Consider the following 13,668-nt stretch of genomic DNA (forward strand, 5'->3'; position numbering starts at 1 on the left):
TGTCAGTTCAGTCGGCTGTGAACCACTATCTACCAGGGTGTTCGGTCATTGTCCATCTGCTCTACATGGGCCCCCATATTGAAGCCACCGCATCGACCCTAGACCGTATGTACCGGCCCCTCGATCAACCTGATTAGTCCGTATCAGAGGTTCATCCGGACTTTTGGTTATTTTAGGGTCAGGCAGACAGCTAAAGGAACCAAACTGGCTGGTTAAAGTCACTATGTATGTGTCCCCAAGGCCAGGGCTACCTTGGACTGGGTTGATGGGGTACCTGCATTTTGATTCATTTAAAAGAGTTACTGATCTGCTGCTGAGCCGAGTGACTCAGGTAGTGATTTCTCTGTGGCCTCGGGTGGCTCAGTGAGTACAGAGCACAGATCAATCTGGGAAGAAAAATATCTAAAAGTAAACCTCATAATTACATCATTTTCTGTGTTTGGGGTGTAGCTGGACGTTCCTGGTTTCTCTGCCATGTCTGCCCTGTCCTGGCATTCATAGGCTGGGCTGCCGAGCAGGTAACAGATCCCCCCCCTCCTAATCTTAGCGAGGGGGGCTCTTACCTTTTGTACTAGTGCAGCTCAATGCCTCCATTCTTCTCTAATGCGGTGTTTGTGTATCTTGCTCCCTGGGAGCGGCTGCTGAAGGTCACTAAGGCTGGATCTGGCCCAGGAAAAGGGATTTTGTGTTTTCAGATTAGCAGGAGGTCACTAAATGAGGCCCTCATGAGTCAACAGCAGGAATTATACCACGACCGGTATCACCACACTGACCCCCCCCCCAGCAGGATTATGACACGACCCCCTCACACCCAGCAGACGTGGTCAAGGCCGTTGTACTGAGGGTTAGATGCCCTAAAGATGGGAGAACACAAAGACCAGGGACGTAACGAAGAGTAAAGTTTTGTCGCCGTTATGAGAATTAGCTTCACCAAGAAGCAGGAACATGAGCCGCAGACAGTGTAGTGTTGTGTATTTCATGTGACAGCTGTAATCCAGGGCCCCCGACCTCACACTACAGCGTTTATCTGGTCTCACATCAGAGTATCTCCACGTTTAGATCAGTTACACAATCTCTGCTTGAAATCAATACTAAGGCTTGTGAAAAACATGTACATCTAAACATCACAGCTACACAATGCACCGTCTACACAATGCAGATAAATATCAAAGCCGCACAATGCAGCGTCTACACAATGCAGACACAACACAGCTGCACAATGCACGGACTACACAATGCAGACACATCACAGCTGCACAATGCACGGTCTACACAATGCAGACACATCACAGCTGCACAATGCACCGTCTACACAATGCAGACACAACACAGCTGCACAATGCACCATCTACACAATGCAGACACAACACAGCTGCACAATGCACCGTCTACACAATGCAGACACAACACAACTGCACAATGCACCGTCTACACAATGCAGACACAACACAGCTGCACAATGCACCGTCTACACAATGCACCGTCTACACAATGCAGACACATCACAGCTGCACAATGCACCGTCTACACAATGCAGACACATCACAGCTGCACAATGCACCGTCTACACAATGCAGAGACATCACAGCTACACAATGCAGAGACACATCACAGCTGCACAATGCACCAACTACACAATGCAGACACATCACAGCTGCACAATGCACAGTCTACACAATGCAGAGACATCACAGCTACACAATGCAGACACATCACAGCTACACAATGCAGACACATCACAGCTGCGCAATGTAGAGATGGAGGAAAAGTTGCTAAAAATATTTTATAAACTTGTTAGAACAAAGTTATATTTGGCAGTATTATCTCAGACCAGAATTCCTGTGTAAAGACTGATTGTAGCAGACACAGAACAAGTGTTACTGCACCACTGTTATCAAATGATTTAACCAAAAATAAATATAAAACAAATGTCTACAGCAGATCAGACAATCTGACGACGGCCAGTTAAGATCTGAGAACCTGACAGATAGTTGTACAATTTGTCAGTCCAGATTTGATTGCACGTCACACTTAAGTAATAATCACTGTACTGGCGGATGGAAAACTATTTTATTGGATATATAAATTGTTACTAGTTGTTGTTTTAAGCCTTTTGGACGAACACTGCGAACAGCCACCGTGAGCCTAAAATATCCGATATCAGGAACTTCAGTGCACGTATATAATGAGAGATCACTGAAACACCCGAATGTGGACCTGTTCCCTAGAGAGGGGTGCAGCCATTTTTATGGGCTGAACTAATATTTAGCCGAGGAAATTACTAGCAACTTATAACCTCACACAGGTTAAGTGCACCCATATGTTCTGGTTTTCCTACCTAAAACTGATTACCCCAAATCACTACAGCGAATTGGAATAGATCAGTGTTGGCTTACCTGCGACACTCCAGGTGCTGTGAAACTACAAGTCCCAGCATGCTTTGCCAATATATAGCAGCTTATTGCTGGAAGAGTATGCTGGGACTTGTAGTTTCACAACACCTGGAGTGTCACAGGTTAGCCAACACTGGTATAGGTGATGTTAATAGGGTGTATTGTATGGATTAAGTAAACTTTAGGTCACATGGGGGGGGGGTTTAATGTTCCAGAATGACGGGACCCCTCCTCGTGTCTAAGTGCCGACACCTTGATAAACCACCAGGGGATCTTATTAGACAAATAGTTTATTTACAGGGAATAATGAACATTTGATGCATCCATCCAGATGTACAATAATGGACAGGTGAGGTCAGGGTGGGATTCTGGTACTTTATCATTAACCGAGACAAAAACAGAACATAAAGGTAAGATGTCCCAGCAGGGTCAGTAGTTTCAGTCCAATCGCCACACTGCGACCACAGCGACGAGCGGATTACGCCACACCCAGCAGCTTCTTGACGCTCTGCTTGTAGCCGCTGATGTTGTCCTCGGTCTCGCCCTGGTTGCGCAGGTTCAGCACGGCGCGGCGGTATTCCTGCACGCTGGGAGACTGGAGGATTTCCTCGGCGTCGGTGGAATCACCGCGTACCGCTGACAGCGTGCGCAGGACAGTCTCCTGGGACTTACTGCCCTCCCAAATATATTCCTCCATGTCGCTCTCCTCCTTCTCGCTCTCCCAGGCTTCTGTTTTCTGTAAAGATAAACCATCTTCATCAACACTACATAGACCCCAAAGTGCCACCCTCCGAAAGAACCGGGCAATCCTCATTTTTTATGATGGTTTGATTTTTGGACCAATATTCACTGAAACTCTTAATAATTAGATTTTCTCCTATGCCCTAGAAAACGCTGCACCTACAACGCCCAATACCTCGCTGTTACATCGGTTCCCTAAATCATTGACTGTTAGTTATATATTCCCTTCATGTTCCTAATGCAGTGCTCTCGCCTAAGAAAACAATAAAAAGACACTTAAATTAAAATGAACACCCACTCAAATATTTGTTTCCTAATTCTTTCCCTATTCTCCAATGGAGAAAAAAAATGATTTGCAAACATTAATTTTTCTCCTGTTCTATATAATGACATAAAAATTGTTAAGAACCTATGGAGCACCAAGGGTTAACTGTTTGGCAGAGAACTGCAACATTGTATCAGCAATGACAACACTATCAGTCTTGGCTGTCTGCCAAGCTCTGCTGCAGTTACTGGGGGAGAGTAGAGCTCAGACCTTTATGCTTTCAAAATGAATTGATCCAGGTCGGCTGAAATCTCCAGCTCATAACTAGGGCTGTGCACAGATATGACTTTAGGGGTAATATATGCTTTTACCACAGGCCACCAGAAAGGGTAATAATTTGCAAATCAGATTACCACTTGGAGGGACATGAATTTCAGTAACGTTCCCTTTTAAACAAGCTCAGCTAAGCAAGATAAGACAATGTTGATCATTCCTCCTTTTAGTCAGTTGCACTGATGTTAAATGCGGCCCACATATATTAATTTATTATGTTTCTACATTCAAAATAAATTAGAAGGTGAACCAATGTCACCTAGAAGCCGAATACTGCATGATAGGGTATAGAGTCGCCCAAACCAGGTTTGGGAGGGGTTCCACGAGTTAATCCCGAATATTAACCTATCTAGAAGAGCATCGAGATATGCGACGGATCAGCCGGAACGCTGGATCCCAGGTAAGTCCTACTTTAATTTATGTTTAACATACAAATATTATACCAAACACATGTCAGCATCTAAAAACAGTATATTAAACTAGTGACACCCGCAGGCTAAACAGAGGTACTACACTCCCTCAACTTTTTATTAATTTATGTCCCTGCAGAAGAGGTACAAAGGCATAAGTATCCCAATACTTTGTCTATAATATAAGCATGACTCGTGCCAAGATATTCTATAAGATATGTCCTTACAAGGGAATTCTTAGTTGTGAAATTCTGTATTTTCTAATTTCTATCAGTCATGATTTCAATTAAAAAAAAATTAACTGTAAAGAAAATATACGACCCGGCTCTTTTTGTGAATGGAGTTCACTTAACCTCCGAGTAGGATGCTTCAGTTAAACTAAATCAGAAAGCACAAGATATACTATATGCAGGAGGAGAAAATAGACAAAGAAAATTATCTTGTGTTTCATTCAAACTCCTCGAACGACTAATTCACTCAGCTGCAATGTAACAATTATCATTAACCACAGAAAGGTGGGATGTGGGGAGCAGTTAAGATGTTAAAATAACTAACAAAATAAATAAATCCTTCCTCATTCAGCAGACAGTACAGTAACCACACTCTGCACGTACCTTGGTGGATCGCGTTGTAGGGCTTACACCGCGTTGTAGGGTTTGGGGGTTAAAAGTGGGCAAAACCAAAAGAGGCGACTCGCAGGTGGGTAACCAGGTGGTCGCCCCGGGATTCCTCCCACACCCTCCAACTCAACACAAGCTCGCCCAGATCATGGAAAAATCACAAGTGTCACAGAGGCTCATGAAAAATGCAGAGCAATCAAAGGCGATTCATCCGGCGAGCGGCCTCTGAATTATTAACCAGCCTCTGAAAGGTAATGAAAGCGCCAGGGGGGGGGTTTGTGTACAGGGAGCGGTCTGAGATCAGGTGGCGCACAGAGGATCCTGACTCAGGGAGAGGAGAGGAGAGGGGGGGGGGGGGGGCATCAACGCAGCCTTCTGCCAAATCCACAAACTGGTACATGAATACACCAAGGATAGAAATGTAATCTAAATCTGCTGTATTGATAATTAATTACTGGATTCCCTCATTGATATCAGATATAAAGCAGGAGACATTATCAATCATGATAGAATTTAAATAATGTGGAGTAAAACGAAATGTAAATCAACTTTGCAACTTTTGTAACCAGAATATAATTCCACCTTTTTGATTATTTTTGTTACCCTCTTTAGAATGAGATTTATTAAATAAGTGCAATACCTCCATGTAGCCTGCAGAGGTCACTGCTGCAATTGCTATACATGAAAAGCATTTGCCCGACAGCAACGTCTCTCCATACACGGCAATGGGAACAGCGACACCTACTGGTTATTGAAGAAAGTATTTTATAAGTGCACATAACTTTTGAACAAGTAGCAATTAAAGTATCCTTGTTTTACTGTCTGTGTATTTTTTTTTTTTTACCCAGAGACAATGTTTATGAAGTTATTGCTTGGTGAAACCAACAAGTATTCTGATTGCTGATGACAAATTAGCCCTTAGGATTTTGCAGAATAGAGCGTTCTTTTACATATAACCAATGGACGGCAGATAAGGCATATTTGCCTACTCTACCGGAAAGTTCGGAAGACTCCCAAATACCAGGTAGGTCTCCCGGACTCCTGGAAGGGAGGGCAATTCTCCCACATCCTGCCCACTTCATAGAGAAGTGGCAGGATGTGAGCCCAAATGACGCGATTCGCGGGGCATCATTTTGGCCCTACCCCTCAATAAAATATTAACTTTGTCACATAAGGCGGGGCCAAATGACGCCACACCCCCTCCATTGTAATCTCCCAGAGGTAAAAAATGAAAGGTCAGCAAGTATAAGATAAGGATTAGACTGCCCGACCAGGGTTGTAAAGAAACATCTTTTAGTGCATCCTAGAGCCTTTTAGGGGAAATATGTCCCTAAAAACAAATTAGGTCATAAAATGTAAAAGATCTAATGAATTAGGCGCCATCTATATAATAATAGGACAATGTTTTCCTTTTTCCAACCATGAAACCTGAATGATATAATTTTAGTTGCCGGCACCGTTGGCTGCTACACAAGGTTTCTGTTTTTATTTATTTGGTCGGCTACAAATGCAACAATGCGACACGGTCAGTCAGACCTGGCAGATCTATTATGGAGCCGTCCACTGACCGCAACAGAAATGACCCCTAAAGTTAGGCCTCAGCGGTCACTCTTTATCATCATCATTTATTTATATAGCGCCACTGATTCCGCAGCGCTGTACAGAGAACTCATTCACATCAGTCCCTGCCCCATTGGAGCTTACAGTCTAAATTCCCGATCACACACACACACACACACACAGACAGAGAGAGAGACTAGGGTTAATTTTGTTAGCAACCAATTAACCTACTAGTAAGTTTTTGGAGTGTGGGAGGAAACCGGAGCACCCAGAGGAAACCCACGCAAACACGGGGAGAACATACAAATTCCACATAGATAAGGCCATGGTTGGGAATTGAACTCATGATCCCAGTGCTGTGAGGCAGAAATGCTAACCACTGAGCAACCGTGCTGCCACTCTTTACCTGGATGTTGGGAATTTGTCCATCCTTATACCTTCCCCAAATATTAAAAACGAAGGAAGCTCTTAGACGTGAACCTCCGCTTCACCCCAAAGTCTCCTCAAAAACCTTCCCACGGAACCGGTAACAACCTCACTGTAATCATCAGGACTGAGCGCTGGACACAGTATAGAGAAAAGCCAGAAATCTATAGTGTGTAACCTACACCGTAGGAAACGGGAGTCAGTGTCACCGAAGACACAGAAACCAGAGGCAGCGTTACCCGTACTTAGCGGGCACCGTGTAACTCACCCAGGACTCGTGGTACAGGACGGTCAGCAGGTACAGAGCATAGTCCTGATTCTGCCTCCTGAGGGGACACCTGGGATAACACAAAGCAGAGTGTGTTACTCTACACAACGACCGGCAGGCCACACGGTAAGTGTGTCGTTCTCTACCTGTCGGTCCGAATGGTTAGAGTATCGTTCTCCGCGTTGTACCGGGATCCCACAAGCTTGATGAACTTCTTCCTGGCGTGGTCATCCAGATTGAGGCTGGAGAGCTTTACCTAGAAAGAGGAGGATGAGGTCGGTAAATTATAATACACTAGTGGTGCATAGACTGCTGGACATAATATCGGTATAATCAGTGAGTAAACAACATCTGTTTTGAAGCTACATGGAAAACGTCAGAGATCTAAAATACGTAGTCAATAAAACCAAGAATCAATTAGGGGATAATGGAGGATTTGTGACAACAGTCAATATCTCAAACACAAAGTTGAGTGATTCAGACTTCGTTAAAGAAGGATAATGGCGACATCAGGTGAATAGTGACATAAGCTGGTGTCTGAGTTAGCGCCATTATCACGCCACCTCCTGCACCAACGTCCTCTGCTCGTTCTACTGGACCCCCAATAGTAGGTCACACAATCTTGGGGGTTCTACACATCCCTTAAAGAGACAACGGCCTCTCATTCAGATAACTGATAAGATAACTCTGTGGGATTATATAGAGTCTGAAATCTGAGCTTAATTTTCTCCATACGTTGCTTTTCCTGCCTCTAATAACACTCTAGGGAGACGGGGGAGTTCAGCGGTATAATGCTGAGTATAATCCAGGTTTAATAGGACTCTGCCTGCTAATGAGACAACCAACAAGTGCAGCTAACAAGACACACTACGCAACCAGTGCCCAGTACATACAAAGGCCAGGTCGGAGCCTAGACGGAGGGTGGAGCGGTATTATAATGCACTCTGGCACCCACATCATCCAATCACAATGCATCACTATAACCCCAACTTGGTCTGTGATTGGGTAGAGCTATTCTACACCGTGCACTGGGGATCTCAGAACCGGACGACCTCCCGGTGACCAGTGCGGCACGGAGAGAGATCTCTAATGCGCAGTGTCATATTTATGCAGATTCATGCCTCGCTGGCCTGGAGGATTTAATGATGGTGCTGCATTCACTGGACGGAATCTTACCGCCGTAACACTCACCTGCAGCGTTACACCTCTGGCATTCGGTTGGCGGAGAGACGGTCCGGCAAACACGTAATCCACAGACTGCAGCACAATGGGGAAGTGTCGGGTCGTCAGTTCATCGCTGGTGAGCGCCGCCGGCCACTCGGTACAGAACTCTGGACGGTAGGAGAGATACAACGTGACCACACATACAAGCGGGTTCCGTATGCAAAGGCGTCTTGTAACTCTGTCTTATGCGTGTAGAAGATAACGAGACTTAACGAACCTCTGGATATTTGACGTGATTTGTAAAATAAGTGCAAGCCTTTGTTCCTCTTAATAAGCCCTACATGGAGTTCTTTTCAGTAGATTCAACAGAGTCTTGTCTTTAGACAAAACCCATACCCAGAGCCCCAAATGTATCCAAATACCTTCAGCTGATAACTTGTATCTCTATCTGTGAAAGGATCAAGTAGAACTTTAACATTTCAGCCTTAGCGGAAGAAGATCAAATATTCTCCAATCGGTGCAGGAATTATTTAGTGTAAAGGCAAATCTGTGGCTATAAGCAGATAAACGGTGGCTATCACTGATCACTCTATCGCAATAGGTAGCCATATTTATAGTAATAATATAACCACCGGATATGTACAGCACTATGAAACCTGGCAGACAACAGAGGGTTATTTACATTATTATTACAACAATAATTGTGGAGACATCTGTACAAATGTTTACCTACATTTAAAGGATGTCAACTACTCCATCCTTTAAGCTATGTGTAAACAAATATAATTATTAATAATAATAATAATAATCAAATTACAAATGAAGTAAGTTATACCAAAAACTGAAGACCTTTTAAAATATATGTACACACAGAAAGAAAAAATAGGTTTACAAAACCGGAAATTATAGTAGAATAAGTTTCTTCACGTAAATAATTTATGTAATATACAGAAACACAGAACCGACTTTTAAAAAATATTTCAAAATAATCCTAAGCAACCCGGTATTATATCGAGTTTAAAGGGCCCGGGGATGATCCCGCCGGGCCGTGATGTTTTAGAACGGCCAGAGAACAAAGCTTTACATTATAAATCTCACCTCTCAGGGTAGCGCAGTGCTTCTTTATAGCTGCTGGAGTTAAGTGCAGAAAGTTGGGGATCTACAAATAAATGAAAATAGCAAAATCAAAGCGTTAGAGGTTTCATGTAAGAAACAGAGTCTCCAGCGTTACTTATCCCGGGTGGTTTTCTAGAGGATGAGCAAAGGTTTACTGGGCAAATCACCCAGCGCTTTCTACAACAGACGTCCCACTATATTCCCTACGTCTTTATATTCTGCAACGTTCCAGTAAGTCGGACAGAGGGAGAGAACAGTCGTCTTTCTCCAGCAGTATTTACCTTCAGGAGTTCTAGGTTTCCATATTTGTCTGGGGGTGCGCCTCTCTTCACAGGGTACCCCATACGCACAGGGAGCGGCACGGCGGACGGCTTAAAGGAGGCCGCCGTCGGATACACACTGCTCCAGTCTTGATCTGGAAGCATTTTCTCTGTACGTGGCGGTGGAACCTGGAAAGGGGGGGGTAACAATATTAAATCAAATAAAGTTAATCCGCAAGTGAAAGATGCCATACGGATAATATATATAGTAAATTAGAAACACACTGTTGCCGCCATTTAAAAAACTGACCTTCCACGGCAACATCTACAACCACGGAAACAAACAGTGGGGTACAACGATTGTTTCCATGGTTGCAGATGTTGCCAAGGAAAGTTAGTTTTACACCAACCTGCAGAAGTGTGCATCAGAGTTTTCAACGGTCCATTTCAGGCATAAGTCTTACTTCAAATATCAGTGATTGTTCTAACAAGTTGTGGTACCCAACAGCATGATTTCAGGTAGGCAACATCCTTTCTGAGTGACGTTGCCCCCTGAATGATTCCCACCACCTACAAGCAGTGCAGTAATTAAAGGGACGTGTATTTTACCTCTCTACTTCTCCTTAGAAATCTCTGAGGTAATCCCTGTTTTCTGCGAGCAGGAGCTGGAAACAAGCAAATAATGAAGTCAAAAGCACAATACCAAAACAAACCAGTGTTCGCAAAAAAGAAAGAAAAAATACTGTTTAGATCTGGGTTATGACAGTCAGAAAACTACTGGGAAAAGCAGAAACCTGTGAGGAGGAGTCAGGTTGTAGCTGTGTATTTTGCGGAGGTCGTACATTACAGTGAGCACTGTGTGTGGTGCATACACCAGAGATAAGCAGCCTGTGCTTCTCTAGCGGCTGTGGAACAAGTAGTATCAGCATGCCCTGCCAGCATTTATCTGCAACGAATGTGCAACATTAATCCCTATGCTGAGATATTCTGCACATCGGTCACTGGTCTAGGTGAACCTTGATGCACTATAATCCCCAATATGACACATTATTAGGACTAGATTATATGGCATATTCTGTGTTTTAAACACTCTGATACCACAGAGAATAGGAACAGATAATGTGAAGTGCAATCAGGACACAACATAAGAGGGACTGTGCTGTGTACTTGATGAGAACTGAAAAACAGGGACACTTAAAGGGACAATATTTTCCAGGAATAAATAAAACCTGGGATGGTCTCCAGAAATTTGGGACATCTGGCAACTATGCAACAACTCAAGAGGCTGACAGGACACACTGGGACTTGTAGTTCCTACAGGGACTGGAGAACGAAGCTGACAGGACATGCTGGGACTTGTAGTCCTAAAAGGACTGGACAGAGGCTGACAGGACACGCTGGGACTTGTAGTCCTAGAAGGACTGGAGGGAGAGCTGACAGGACAGACTGGGACTTGTAATCCTAGAAGGACTGGAGAGAGAGCTAACAGGACACGCTGAGACTTGTAGTCCTAAAAGGACTGGAGAGAGCTGACAGGACAGACTGGGACTTGTAATATTAGAAGGACTGGAGGGAGAGCTGACAGGACAGACTGGGACTTGTAGTCCTAGAAGGACTGGAGAGAGCTGACAGGACAGACTGGGACTTGTAGTCCTAGAAGGACTGGAGGGAGAGCTGACAGGACAGACTGGGACTTGTAGTCCTAGAAGGACTGGAGGGAGAGCTGACAGGACAGACTGGGACTTGTAGCCCTAGAAGGACTGGAGAGAGAGCTGACCGGAGAGGCTGGGAGTTGTAGTCCTAGAAGGACTGGAGAGAGAGCTGACAGGACAGACTGGGACTTGTAGCCCTAGAAGGACTGGAGAGAGAGCTGACCGGAGAGGCTGGGAGTTGTAGTCCTAGAAGGACTGGAGAGAGAGCTGACAGGACAGACTGGGACTTGTAGTCCTAGAAGGACTGGAGAGAGAGCTGACAGGACAGACTGGGACTTGTAGTCCTAGAAGGACTGGAGAGAGGGCTGACAGGACATGCTGGGACTTGTAGTCCTAGAAGGACTGGAGAGAGAGCTGACAGGACAGACTGGGACTTGTAGTCCTAGAAGGACTGGAGGGAGAGCTGACAGGACAGACTGGGACTTGTAGCCCTAGAAGGACTGGAGAGAGAGCTGACAGGAGAGGCTGGGAGTTGTAGTCCTAGAAGGACTGGAGAGAGAGCTGACAGGACAGACTGGGACTTGTAGCCCTAGAAGGACTGGAGAGAGAGCTGACAGGAGAGGCTGGGAGTTGTAGTCCTAGAAGGACTGGAGAGAGAGCTGACAGGACAGACTGGGACTTGTAGTCCTAGAGGGACTGGAGAGAGAGCTGACAGGACAGACTGGGACTTGTAGTCCTAGAAGGACTGGAGAGAGGGCTGACAGGACATGCTGGGAGTTGTAGTCCCACAGGCTGGCGGGTGTACACATGACCGCTCCTCACCCGATCCTGAAGCTGCCACCCCGGTACTGTACCACTGGGGTCCCAGGGGGGCCACGCCGGAGGTCACGGGGGCCCGGACGGTCACACACACCCGGCTCAGCATGGAGGCCGCCATCTTGTTTCCCGATCTACGGAGCGCGGAGAGGGACAGACTGAGAGAGAAGTCACCTCATGTAAGTTATATGGTTATATGTCTGTACTCCCTGTGTATAGTGCTGCACAGCTTCATGGTGTGTCCTGATAACACTTATATATCTACATCAATACACAGGGAATTATATATAAATGTATATATATATATATATATATATATACACATATATATACACACACACACACACACACACACACTTATGCACATAACAATACTTATATATTATTTATTTATTTGTTTAAATGAACATTTTCTAAAGTTTTACTACCGTTTTTCTTTACACATTTTCCAATGCTAACAAATTCACTTTGCTCCCTCTGGACTAGTGGATACAGGACTGTCCCCACCACTTGCTGCAAGTTTCCATATATCTGTCATATATTATATTATATCGCCTGCACTAGGTAAGGTGTTCAGGTTGTGAGATTGTAATTCGACGTGTAAGCAGTTTAAATACATCAAAAGAAAACACTGTTTTGGGACTCCTGTAGGTGTCTGGTCCCTATTTTTATTGTATGTACTAACATGCTAAACAATATCTGCCTTATTAGACATACACACCAGCTTCATGCTGCAGTATCACCACCAGGGCGATCTTAACAACATTATGGGCCCCCGGGCAAAGCAGTGTACCGGGGCCCCTAGATATAGATATAGATATATAGATGTATACAGATACAGATACAGATATAGATATATAGAGATAGATAGATGTACTTGCTCAGTGACCCTTGAAGGTTTTTTTTGCAGTTTTTTTCTTTTGCAGGATTATTTATTCTAATTAGGAGCCCTGCATATGGGGCCTCCTTGCCCGTGGGGCCCCCGGGCAGTTGCCTATCGTGCCCAATGGAAAAGATGGCCCTGATCACCATGTACAGCTGGCCCTACACATCGCTAGATGAACATAAAAACTCTTACTGAATACCCCATAGTTGCCCAACACCTGATACCCTCAGCCAGCAGCAGCTACTCATTAACCACATTACTGCTCTCATTCTTGCAGAGTATTTAGTAAATTATATTCACTATTAGTTTTACCAAGTTTATTAGAATAATTATTTGTAGCTTTTATTTATAAAGCTCCAACATATTACACAGCGCTGTACATATAGGGAATCATTATACAAATAAATTAGACATTTCTAAAAAAAAAAAGTAAAGATGTTCCTGTGCTATTGAGCTTACAATCTAAAAGGAGTGGGAAACTGATGATACATAAGGTAGCGGAAAAACAAAATGTAGCTGCGTTGGGGAACGTTGTGGCTATCGTGCAGCATTATTAGCCGCCGTTAATAAAGCAGCCATTGGTGACTGGCGTTTCTGTACAGCTACCAGTGCTGTGGTACAGTACGGCTGGACAGGTATGTTGAAACATCAAAGATGAGCCAGATCTTCATCATTTTTAGTAACCAAACCGACTCTCTGTCCCGGTATAGGAGAAGGTTTTCATTTCCTGTTGAACGGGGGCTCAATTTAGACGCCAG

The 13,668-nt window shown here is 44.4% G+C and overlaps 2 protein-coding genes across 3 annotated transcripts in view; one reads left to right on the top strand and one right to left on the bottom strand.

The window, feature by feature from the left end:
* Nucleotides 1–2,667: 2,667 nt before the first annotated feature.
* Nucleotides 2,668–12,182, bottom strand: MRPS35 (mitochondrial ribosomal protein S35). The gene is made up of 8 exons (XM_075210555.1): nucleotides 12,031–12,182; nucleotides 10,166–10,221; nucleotides 9,578–9,745; nucleotides 9,279–9,339; nucleotides 8,208–8,347; nucleotides 7,163–7,272; nucleotides 7,017–7,086; nucleotides 2,668–3,129 (listed from the first exon to the last, which is right to left on the bottom strand). Exons 1-8 carry the CDS (start codon nucleotides 12,143–12,145, stop codon nucleotides 2,872–2,874), a joined length of 978 nt encoding a protein of 325 aa, XP_075066656.1. The 5' UTR covers nucleotides 12,146–12,182; the 3' UTR covers nucleotides 2,668–2,871.
* Nucleotides 12,010–13,668, top strand: part of LOC142153194 (potassium voltage-gated channel subfamily KQT member 1-like) — an 80,269-nt gene continuing 78,610 nt past the window's right edge. Inside the window, exon 1 of one of the 2 annotated variants that reach the window (XM_075210551.1) lies at nucleotides 12,010–12,203. Coding sequence is in view for 1 of the 2 variants with exons in the window: in XM_075210553.1 (XP_075066654.1) it covers nucleotides 12,202–12,203 (2 nt within the window). In the remaining variant the exon portion in view is untranslated. The remainder of the gene's footprint in view (nucleotides 12,204–13,668) is intronic. The other variant, XM_075210553.1, reaches the window with a different exon arrangement.

This window comes from Mixophyes fleayi, chromosome 4 (assembly GCF_038048845.1).
Source record: "Mixophyes fleayi isolate aMixFle1 chromosome 4, aMixFle1.hap1, whole genome shotgun sequence".
Taxonomy (NCBI): Eukaryota; Metazoa; Chordata; class Amphibia; order Anura; family Limnodynastidae; genus Mixophyes; species Mixophyes fleayi.